Source organism: Chrysochloris asiatica, unplaced genomic scaffold, assembly GCF_000296735.1.
Source record: "Chrysochloris asiatica unplaced genomic scaffold, ChrAsi1.0 scaffold00076, whole genome shotgun sequence".
Taxonomy (NCBI): domain Eukaryota; kingdom Metazoa; phylum Chordata; class Mammalia; order Afrosoricida; family Chrysochloridae; genus Chrysochloris; species Chrysochloris asiatica.
This window is the reverse complement of record NW_006408594.1, coordinates 1,357,854-1,369,584: the sequence shown is the minus strand read 5'-3', so window position 1 is coordinate 1,369,584 and position 11,731 is coordinate 1,357,854. Positions and strand designations below refer to the sequence as shown.

Genomic DNA, 11,731 nt, shown 5'->3' with positions numbered 1-11,731 from the left:
AAAAAAAAAAAAAAAGGTGCAACAGTACATTTGCAGAGAACTGCCAGAGGTTCAAACCAGATTCAGATGAGAACATGGAACGAAGGATATCAGTGCTGAAGTCAGATGGATCTTTGATGAAAGCAGAGAATACAAGAAAGATGTTTACCTGTACTTTATTGGTTATGTAAAGACTTTCGACTATGTGGATCACGACAAGCTATGGACAACATTGTGGAGAATGAGTATTCTATAACACTGATTTGTGATCATGAGGAACCTATATATAGACCAAAAGACAGTTGTTTGAATAGAACAAGGGGACACTGAATGGTTTAAAATCAGGAAAGGTGTGTGTCAGGGTTGTATGATTTTACCATACTTATTGTGGCACTGCAGGATAATGCACTGGACTGCAAGGTCAGTTTGAAATGAAAGGTCAGCAGTTCAAATCCATCAGCTGCTCCTCAGAAACCCTACACTGGGTAGCTATGAGTCGGAAGTGACTCAACAGCACTTAACAGCAACAACAATTCAATCTGTATGCTGAGCAAATAATCTGAGAAACTAGAGAATATGAAGAAGAACATGGCATCAGGATTGGAGGAAGACTTATTAACAACCTGCAATATGCAGATGATGCAAAATACTTACAGATGAAGACTAAAGAGCAAGCCTTCTTCAGTATGGGACTAAAGAGCAAGCCTTCTTCAGTATGGGTTGTACCTAATTGTAAAGAAAACAAAAATCTTCACAACTGGACTAAAAGTAACATTATGATAAATGAAGAGAAAGAAGATTGAAGCTTTCAAAGACTTCGTTTTACTTGGATCCACGATCAACAGTCATGGAAGCAGCAGTCAAGTAATCAAATGACGTATTGCATTAGGCAAATATATTGCACAAGACCTCTTCAAGAGCAAGCACATCAGTTTGAGAACTAAAATGCACTTGACCCAAGCCATGGTATTTTCAAAAGTTTAATATGCATGTGAAAGTTGGACACGAATAAGGAAGACTATAGAATAATTGACACATTTGTGTTATGGTGGTAGAGAAGAATATTAAAAGTACCATGGACTACCAGAAGAACAAAGAAATCTGTGTTGCATCTAGCACAGTCAGAATGCTCCTTAGAAGCTAGAATGGCGAGACTTTGCTTCTATTATCAGAAAGGTCTAGTCCCTGGAGAAGGACATCCTGATTACTAAAGTGGAGGGTCAGCAAAGAGAGGAAGACACCCAACAAGATGGATTGGTACAATGGTAGCAGCAACGGGCTCAAAACCAAGCAAAGATCGTAAAGATAACAAAGGACCATTCGCATAAAGGTGCTAGGAGTCGAGGGCACTTAAAAATAACAACAACAACAAAGCTTCCATAGGTGTTGCTTATGGATTGAGCGTTATCATTTGACCGACTGGATTAAGAAACTTGAAATTTGCCTTCTCCTTTCTTAAGAAGTCTTCAAATCTGGTGTATATTTTATGGTTACAGCACAATTCAACCAGCCACATTCTTCATGCTCCAAAGTCACATGTGGCTAATTGCTCCCCTACCGGGTGGTGGACATTACATTATAGTTTTATTTCTCTCATAGACTAGGTTACTTAAAGATAATGTATGTACTGTTTTTGTTTTTCTTTGCTTAAATTGAGGCTTAATTTACATAGAGTAAAAAAGCATAGATCTTAAAGTGTTCTAGTTCATTACATTTAGGGAAAAAAAGCACACACTAGCATTGCAGGATAAGTACTGGACTGCTAATTACAAGGTCAGCGGTTCAAAACCACCAGCTACTTCTTGGAAACCCTGTACAGAGTTGCTATGAGTTGCAACGGACTCAATGGCATTTAACAACAATTATAACCGCTACTCTCCATCAGATACACAAGAGTTCCAGCATTCCAGGAGTTTCCTTCGTGCCTCCTTCGTGACAATCCCCTCCAGTCCCAGGTAACTACTCGTCTTATTTCTAACACAAGAGATTAGTTTGGCATATTCTAGATATCTATATAACGGAGTCATTTTTGTCTACTTTCTTTCACTCAGCATGGTTTTGAGAGTTATCCAGCTTACTGTGTGTACCAGTCACTGGTTCCTTTTTATTGCTGAGTATTAGTCCATTATATGAATAAGAGGGAATTTTAAAAAAATTAATGGAAAAATTCCATTATCCTTTCATTCTGTTTTTTCCATGAATTTTTGCAGCCCACTAGTATATTAGTTTGTTTATTCATTTGTGGGCTGATGGACATTTGGGTTACTTCTAGCTTTTGGCTATAAAGAATAAAGCTACTATAAAAAGTCTTATACATATAATTTCATAGATATATGTTTCATTTCTCTTGAGTAAATACCTAAAAGTGGAATTCCAGGGCCACAGAGAAGTCATATTTTTAACTTGTAAAAAAAACCAATCAACCTTTTCCAAAATGGCTGTGCCATCTTGTACTTCCATGAAAATACACTGTGAAGCACAGTTTTGCTCGGATCTTTTTTTTTTGAAGGCATCCTATCAAGACTAAGACAAGTGTATTATTGAGAGAACTTGTCTGCAGAATTGTCACTAATTGCAGAGACATGCTTAAACAGGTTTTGTTTCGAATAAACGCATAAATGTTTGAACTAGCCCCTTAGTGGTAATACTTTTTGACTTGCTCACATATTTACATAGCACGTTTAAGCTAAGTTCAAGGTAGTTAAATTTTATATTAAAAGTACTATATTTATATGAATTAGGAAACATTATTATACTAACAACAAATAAACTATTACTTAGCAAACTACTATGAGCAAGCAAATGATCCTTTTACTAATTAACTTTAAAGAGGAAACAGCCTGACTCGGAATTTCAACTGTCTTTTTTTTTTTTAACCTTTGTCATTTAGTCTATAGAATACCATAACCTTCTTAATTAATATTTTATCAAAAGAGAAAAGGGAAGAAATCCTTTCCTATTTTGAAATCGTTACATAGCACTTCAACAAAAAAATCAGGCATGTGTGTGCACATGCAAGGGGCTTCAAAAAGTTTGTAGAAAAATTCCATTATTTTTAAATTCCATTTTTCCACAAGCTTTTTGAAGACCCCTCAATACAGATATATACACACATATATAATATAAGTCCTGATGTGGCGCTGTGGGCTAATGCACTGGACTGTATAAGATTGGTGGTTCAAACTCACCAGCTGCTCCTCGGAAACCCTATACAGGGTCACTATGGGTCAGAACCAACTCAATGACACATAACAACAACAACACATATAATAAAATGGAGTTTTGGTGTGGTGCTGTAGGATAAGAACTAGACTGCTAACCGTAAGGTTGACAGTTCAAACCCACCAGCCACTTCTCAGAAACCTTAAGTAGGGTCATTAGAGTTGGAATCAAGTCAATAACGTAGAACAATACATATATAACTTTCTCAAATGGTCTTTTAATAATGAAACTAAATATAAGACCAAAAACTCTTATTTAAAATTGCTGTTGCTACGTGCTGTTGAGTTGGTTCCAAGACTCATAGCGAGCTGTATGGAGTTTCTGAGGAGTAGCTGGTGGATTTGAACCTCTGACCTTGTAGTTAGCAGTCCCGTGCTTATCCTACAGTGGCACACTTCTAATTTGGTCTGCACCTAAATTGCTCAGAACTTGAGATATTGCATTCAATGAAGCTCCTGTAACTCATAATGATGAAGTACTTATTCGCCCCTAAGAAAACACAATACTAAAATTAGCTCAACTGAGAAGTACCTCTTCAGCATGTACATTTGAATACCACCTCATGAAAAGTAAAAGGAGGAAGCAAAAAGAAAGGAGACAGTAAGCACAGAAAAGGAAATGAAGAATGTTCTAAAAGAGTTGTTTTAGTACTATTACTTTCCTTAGACTCACCCCATGTGGGTAAGGGTTGGAGGCCTTCATCATCCATCTGAACCATGCTGGATGGTGCTGGCTTCTGAGGGTCCTTTTTGATTACCATCTCCTTTACGGGGTCAAATGTTTTGAATGAAGGAGAGACATAGAGTGTCTCTACAGAGGCCTGGTTGTGAAAAGTAGAATCTGACTTTGATATTCTTAAACTGGGACCGATAAACTCTTCTTTAGTTGATGACCAAAATGCTGGTGTAGTTGCCAATGCTTCAAAACTTTTTGCAGCTGCCTGCTTTTCTAGAGGTGTTTGTAAGGGGTTTTCTAAGACTGTATTTGCAGTTGTATTGTCTGATCTCTTGTCCAAACTCATTCTTGTCTGCAGAGACGGGCTTTTATCTGAAGGGGTGGGTATAGCATCTGCAAAAGAACAAGAAGGAACTATGATAAAAAATAAATAAAACTAAAATACTCTCTTGCAAATTCACAGCACTTTCAATAAGTATGATTTTTTAATGCCACCTCAGGATTCTCTCCTATCTAATCTAATCATTCCTACCTTCTTACTACGTTTCTATTCTGCTTATTTAAAGTACACCCAAGCTATAAATGATACATTAGTCATTTGGCGACTGCTTTTCCCTCTCTCCTCACTGAAGCACAAGGCAAGAAAAGCTTCAAATAACTTGTCTTTAAATATTCCTTCCTTCACCCACTTATCTGTCTCTGAAACCACTGTATTTTTAGTATCTTCAAACTTTCATCTGTTTTATAAGATTAACTAGAGAAAAGATACCACATTAAGTTGGTCTATCCTTACAGAATCCTAAGCTACAGAAAAGCCTGTCTCCCCAGAAGTAAATAATGTCTTCCTGCCCTCAGTGTCTGTATAAGGCACATTAAAAAAGCTCACTACTTTAGGTGGCGGTCTACTTTTAACAAACCTCTGTCTACATGGCAGAAGAGGGACAATGTTTCAGGGCTCTTGTGACAATTACTAAAATGTAAGTTCCATTGGATCAGGGATCATTCTCCATTTTGTTTAGTAATATTGTCAAAATATTACAAAGCATTACAAATAGAAGGAGCTGAAAGAATTTTAGGGAAAAGAAAGAAAGAATTTTAGGGAATTGAAATTTAAGCTGCGCCTGATTTAGGAATATTAATTGTGTCTATGAATCCTGGATCTGGTTGACATTTCTAGAACAGCATTTTTTATCAAAACTCTTAATGCTAGGACTTGCTCTTAGGGAATTTGTATATGGAAAGAAAGAAAACCTATTTTTAAAGAAATGTCGCTAGATGCTCTCAAGTCTGTTCCAACTCTGGGGACCCTACGTCCAACAGACCCTATATGGACGGCTGTATCGCTGTATCCATCACCATCCTCAGGACAGTTGCTATATTTGCACCCACTGTGGCAGTCCATCTTTGAGAGTTTTCCCATTCTTTGCTGACCCTCTGCTTCACCAGGCATAATCTTCTTTTCTAGGGGTTGGTCCCTCCTGATACCATGACCAAGGCATGGGAGATGAAGTCTCGCCATCCTCACCGCCAAAGAGCACTCTGGGTGCACTTCTTCCAAAACAGATTTGTTTGTTCTTCTGGCAGTTCATGGTACTTTCAACATTCTTCATCAATACCATAATTCAAATGCATCAGACTGTCAGAAGAACAGGTGTTGTGGCAGATTAAGCATTGGGCTGCTAACCACAAGGCAGGCAGTTCAAACCCAGTAGTCATCCACAGAAAAAAGATGAGGCTATCTGTTCCCAACAAAAATCCTCACCACTGGACCAATAAACAACATTCTTATCAACAGAGAAAAGACTGAAGTTGTGAAGGACTTCATTCTTCTTGGATGAACTATCAATGTTCACGGAAGCAGCAGTCAAGAGATCAGACGACATACTGCATTGGGCAAATCTGCTGCACAGGAACTTTTTAAGTGTTGAAGAGAAAGGATGTCAGCTTGAGGACTAAGGTGCGCCTGGCCCAGGTCATGGTATTTTCAATAACCTCATATGGATATGAAAGTTGGACAGTGAATAAGGAAGACCGTAGAAGAATTGATGCCTTTGAATTGTGGTGTTGGAGGAGAATACTAAAAGTGCCATGGACTGCCAAAAGAACCAATAGAGCTATTTTGGAAGAAGTGCAGCCAGAGTGCTCCTTGGAGGCCAAGATGGCTAAACTTCGTCTCTCATACTTTGGGCATATTGTCAGGAGGGAAAAGTTGCTGGAGAAGGATGTCATGCTGGGTAAGATGGAGGGTCAAAGAAAGAGAGAAATGCACCCAGTGAGATGGATTGGCCAGGTGGCATCATTGATGGCGTCAAGTGTGGCAGCGGTAGTGAGGTTGGCCCAGGATTGGACATTGTTTCATTCTGCTGTGCATGGGGTTGCTATGAGTCAGTTCTGACTCAAGGGCACCTGACAACAACAATCTGTTCCCATAAAGACTACAGTTTCAGAAACCCCAAGGAGCAGTGCTATGCTGTCGTTGCGTTGTTAAGTGCTGTCAAGTTGGTTTTGACTCATAGCAATCCTGCAGAAGGTTTCCAAGGAGTGGCTGGTGAATCTGAACCGCTGACCTTGTGGTTCGAACTGACCTTGCGGTCCAGTGCATTACCCCACAGTGTCACACTAGGGCTCCACTCTGTCCTATAGGGTAGGAATGAGTAAGAATCGACTTGATGGCAGTGGATTTGATTTTGGCTTAGGCCAGAAAAACAAACAAATCTGTCTTGGAAGAAGTACAGCCATAATGTTCATTAGAAATGGAGATGACAAGACTTTGCCTCATGTGCTTGAACACGCTTTCAGGAGGAATGAGTCTCTGGAAAATGATGTACTGCTCGGTAAGTAGAATGTCATCAAGAAAGAAGAAGACCTTCAATGAGACGGAGTGACACAGTGGCTGCATAATGGAGTTACACAAAACAATTGGGGGATGGCACAGAACCGGGCAATGTTTTGTTCAGTTGTAAATAGGGTCACTATGAGTTGGAGGCAATTCCATGGCACCTAACAACCATGTGTAGAAACTGACTACGGTGCAGTGAATGATTTAATATGGCTCTTCTAGCTTATGGCCCAGAAAGGGGACTGGATAGTTTGCTAATAATGTAAATAAAAGTACATGGCATTAGCACCCTTGTGACTATGCAAATAAGGTATATGGAACCCTAGTGACAGGATTGGTTAGATTTGGCATCCTTCTAGGTTTCAAATGAGCCATCCTAGAGGTGGGAAGGAAGGTCCTCACAACCATAAAGAAAGAGCCATGATTGCAGCATGTCCTTTGGACCTAAAGTCCCTGTGCTGGACCTCCTTAATTCAAACGATCTAGAGCAGTGACGTCAGAGACAGCAAGAGATGGCACGAGGCAGTGGTCAAGCAGCAGAGGCAGCAGAACCAGAGCAGCAGGAGACTGAGTGGGGTGAGGCAGCCTAGCGCCTAAAGCAGGAAGCTTGCGGGCAGAGTGCAGTATCTCCAGGCATTAATCGGTAGAACTAAAAGTCATCTGTAACACTTCCCTGAGCAGGGCAGAGCCTGGAGTACATGTGTACATTACCATGTTTACAGAACAATATTCCTTAAAAGTGAATTTAACTCAAGGATTTTTCCATTGATTCTAATGCTGTATTTGAGAAAATTGAAAAAAACACACCACAACAAACAAAACCTTATTCCAGATATAATAAAATCATCTTCAAATTCAGCAATATGCAAACTAAGACAAAGAATGACAATCACTTTCTGATGATAATAATTCATAGTAGCACTTAATCTAAACCTCAGAAGTGGGATCTATAAAGTCATTGGGATCGTTTTTTACTTTAATGCTTGCTACACATGTTTAAAATTACAAAAGAAAAAAACAAACTCTAAAATTCAGTGAAATGAACCAGACTGAGGTCATTCTAATTTTTATCAATTCCCTTTCTCAGGAATCCAGAAAGAATAGAATGTGATCTTCTGGTGGTTTAATCTTTTTCTAAAAACTGGTAACTCTTCAAATGAGTAAAATACTATGTTCTAAAAGAGAAAGCATGATGACACATCAAATGTATGATTAAAATGAATAGCAAATTACTTAAAAGAGACAATATTTACTTGTACAGAAAGCTAAGGAGGCCTGAAGATTCTAGAAAGCAAAACATACCGCGTTTCTCTGCTTTGCTCTTCCCTGCTCATTCTGTGCCACATGACAAATTGGTCTTCTTCAATTCAATCACCATTTTACATAATCAATCACATTTAAAAATCCTTCAAAAACTCCTTCTTATTTCAAGGACAAAGTCTAAATTCCTTGGATTTTAAAGAGTCTCCATTGCTTATAGTCATCATTTCAAGGGAAAAAAAAACACCCAACTTTTTTTTTTTAATGCATGATGCTTTTGCATTTTATAGGTATCCTGTTGAGTCAGTTCCAATTCCTAGTGACCTAGGTAGGACAGAGTAGAATTGAGCCATAGGGTTCCCAAGGTTGTAATCTTTACAGAAGCAAACTGCTACATCTTTTGCCCACAGAGCAGCTGTTGGATTCAAACATCTGACCTTTCAGTTAGCAGCCAAGTGTTTGAACCACTGCACTACCAGGGATCCTTTTTCTTATAAATACTCAATAGGAAACTGGCCCTGGGTCAGGCTGTCTCTTCATTACTCACAAACACCGTGTTCACTCAGTTCTCTCCATCTTGACCGTCTTTGATTTCTTATCTGGCACTCCAGCAAGGAACCCCTCGCCGCTTCTCCACCTGTTTAAATCCTACCAGTTCCTCAAAGGCCAGATCAAACAATGATTACTTCTGGAAGCTAGTTCCAATCCTTCCTATCAATCCTAATTGATCCTAATCCTTCTCTTCTCTGAAATCATATTGCATTCATTTCTGTATACTCATTTTCTTCACCTAATTATCTGCTGTATAGTGCCTGTCATACTAAATTACTGCACTCTGACTTTATGGTCTCCACTGTGTATTTACGTAGACTAGATATGCAAACCTTTGTAAAATTTTAATAGTTTCTGAATTTATAAATTCTCTAATATCAAAATCAAGTCCTGGTGTGGTGCTGCAGGATAAGCACTGAACCTCACAGTCGGTTTAAATGGCAAAGTCAGTGGTTCAAACTCCCCAGCCACTCCTCAGAAATCCTATACAGAGTTGCAATGAGTCGAAACTGACTCATCCACCAACATGTGTATATGCAGTAAACACTGTTGTACATAATATTAACATATAAAATTGATATTGCTGTTGTTGTTGTGTGTAGTCAAGTTGGTTCTGACTCATAGCAACCCTGTACAGGGTTTCTGAGGAGCAACTGGTGAGCCTGAACCGCTGACGTTGCAATTCAAACAGATCTTGCAGTCTAGTACATTAATCTGCAGACTAAAAGCAAGAATGATCAACCAACAAATACTTGTTGCATACATGTATGGAGTCCTGGTATGGCACTGTGGGATAATGCACTGGACCACAAGGTTGGTATGAACTGCAAAGTTGGTGGTTCAAATCCACCAGCCACTCCTTGGAAACCCTCTACAGGGTTGCTATGAGTCAAAACCGACTGGATGGCACTTAACAACAACAACCTACTGTTTGCGATAGACTGTTTTAGACTTTAGAGCTGTTGTTGTTGTTGTTGTTGTCAGGTGCCATCGAGTCAGAACCGACTCATAGCGACCCCATGCACAGCAGAACGAAACAATGTCCGATCCTGGGCCAACTTCACTACCGCTGCCACACTTGACGCCATCAGTGATGCCACCTGGCTGATCCATCTCATTGGGGGTCTTCCTCTCTTTCTCTGACCCTCCATCTTACCCAGCATGACATCCTTCTCCAGCAACTGTTCCCTTCTGACAATATGTCCATAGTATGAGAGACGAAGTTTAGCCATCTTGGCCTCCAAGGAGCACTCTGGCTGCACCTCTTCCAAAACAGATCTATTGGTTCTTTTGGCAGTCCATGGCACTTTTAGTATTCTCCTCCAACACCACAATTCAAAGGCATCAATTCTTCTACGGTCTTCCTTATTCACTGTCCAACTTTCGCATCCATATGAGGTTATTGAAAATACCATGGCTTGGGTCAGGCGCACCTTAGTCCTCAAGCTGACATCTTTGCTCTTCAACACTTTAAAAAGGTCTCGTGCAGCAGATTTACCTAATGCAATACGTTGTTTGTTTTTTTGACTGCTGCTTCCGCAAGTGTTGATAGTTCATCCAAGAAGAATGAAGTCCTTGACAATTTCAATCTTTTCTCCATTGATAAGAATATAAGGGGAAATCATAGAACTTAAGATCAACTGTAAAATATATCCATATATATATGTGTGTGTGTATGTGTGTATAAACAAGCACACTCAAAGCAAACTCACTGCCATGGAGCGGATTCCGATCCAACGCAACCCTATAGCACAGCGCAGGGCAACTCCATAGGGTTTCCAAGGCTGTGAATCTTTTAAGGAAGTACACTGACTCATCTTTCTCATGCAAAGCAACCCGTAAGTTCAAACTGCAGACTTTTTGGTTAGCAACTCAAAGCTTAACCCACTGTGCTAACAGAGATCCATTCTACATGCATTCATATATGTGTGCATTGTTGTGAAGTGACCTCGAGTCATTCATGCATACACCAAACCAGAAACCAAACCCATCAGCTTCTAGTCAATCCTGACTCAGAGTTACCCTACAGGTCAGAGTAGACTAACTGCCCCAAGGTTTCGTTGTTGTTTATAAGTTTTAAGTTTTTATTGTGGATTGGGTGAAAGTTTACAGGGCAGATCATCAGTTTTACATTCAACAGATGATACACCTTGTTTCATTACAATGATTATAATCCCCTCCATGTACCATCAGTTAATAGTATTTCTCTCTAGTCACTTTAGCTCTTTTTTTAAAACACTCAGGCATATATAATTTATACCTCCAAAGGGCAGGTTCTACAAGTCTGCCTCCTGGCTGCCAGCTCTCAGTCCCTCTCTTTCCATGAGTCTAGAGTCCTTAGCTGCTCCCTATCTCCATGTCCCGATCTCTGCCTCCATCTCTGGTGCCAAATTATTTTGTTTTTTCAAATTGTAGTTTGTATGAAAGTGTACAGAGCATATTAGTTTTCAATTCAACAACTTATACACATTTTCTTTTATGGCATTGATTGTCATTCCCTCATGCAACGGCACTCGTCCACTTACCTTTCCTATTTCCCTGTTTCCATTCTTTCCTGCCACTTTCTGGCCTTCTGAGCTTTGTTTTTGTGCAAAGGTTGCTCTTTTGGCCTTCCATTGATTGTGTTGAGCAGTACATTCCTCTCTGGTGTTAATATTCACTTTATAGGTCTGTCTATTGATTGTCTATAAGTTGAACACTGGAGGTGGGCGCAGTTGCAGATTTACAGGGTGTCTAAGGGCCACAGTCTCAGGGTTACCCAAGTCTCTATCAGACCAGTATGTCTGGTCTTCTTTTGTTTTTAAATTTGATTCTACATTATTTTTCTCCTTCTCTGTCTCAGACTTTCTATCAAGGTTGTAAATCGTAACAGAAGCAGAACTATCACATCTTTCTCCCAGGGAGTTGGTGGGTTCAGCCAACCTTTCAGTTAGTAGCCAAGTGTTTAACCACTGGGGCACCTATACACACATACATCAATATAATAGATATGCATGCACATTATATTTATTTATATGTTGTTGTTGTTAAGTGCCGTCAAGTCAGTTCCAACTCATAGCAACCCTGTACAGAGTGTCCAAGGAGCAGCTGGTGGGTCTGAACTGCTGACCTTGTGGTTCGTAGTCCAGTGCTGATTCTACAGCACTACACCAGGAATGGGTAGGTAGATAGATAGATAGACAGACAGACAGACAGACAGACAGA

At 39.7% G+C, this 11,731-nt stretch overlaps 1 protein-coding gene across 1 annotated transcript in view; it reads right to left on the bottom strand.

Annotated features, from left to right (window-relative positions):
* ENTHD1 (ENTH domain containing 1) overlaps positions 1-11,731 on the bottom strand; it is a 35,195-nt gene that overhangs the window by 20,357 nt on the left and 3,107 nt on the right. The window contains exon 2 of the mRNA XM_006865260.1: positions 3,874-4,269. Within this exon, the coding sequence (XP_006865322.1) occupies positions 3,874-4,269 (396 nt within the window). The remainder of the gene's footprint in view (positions 1-3,873; positions 4,270-11,731) is intronic.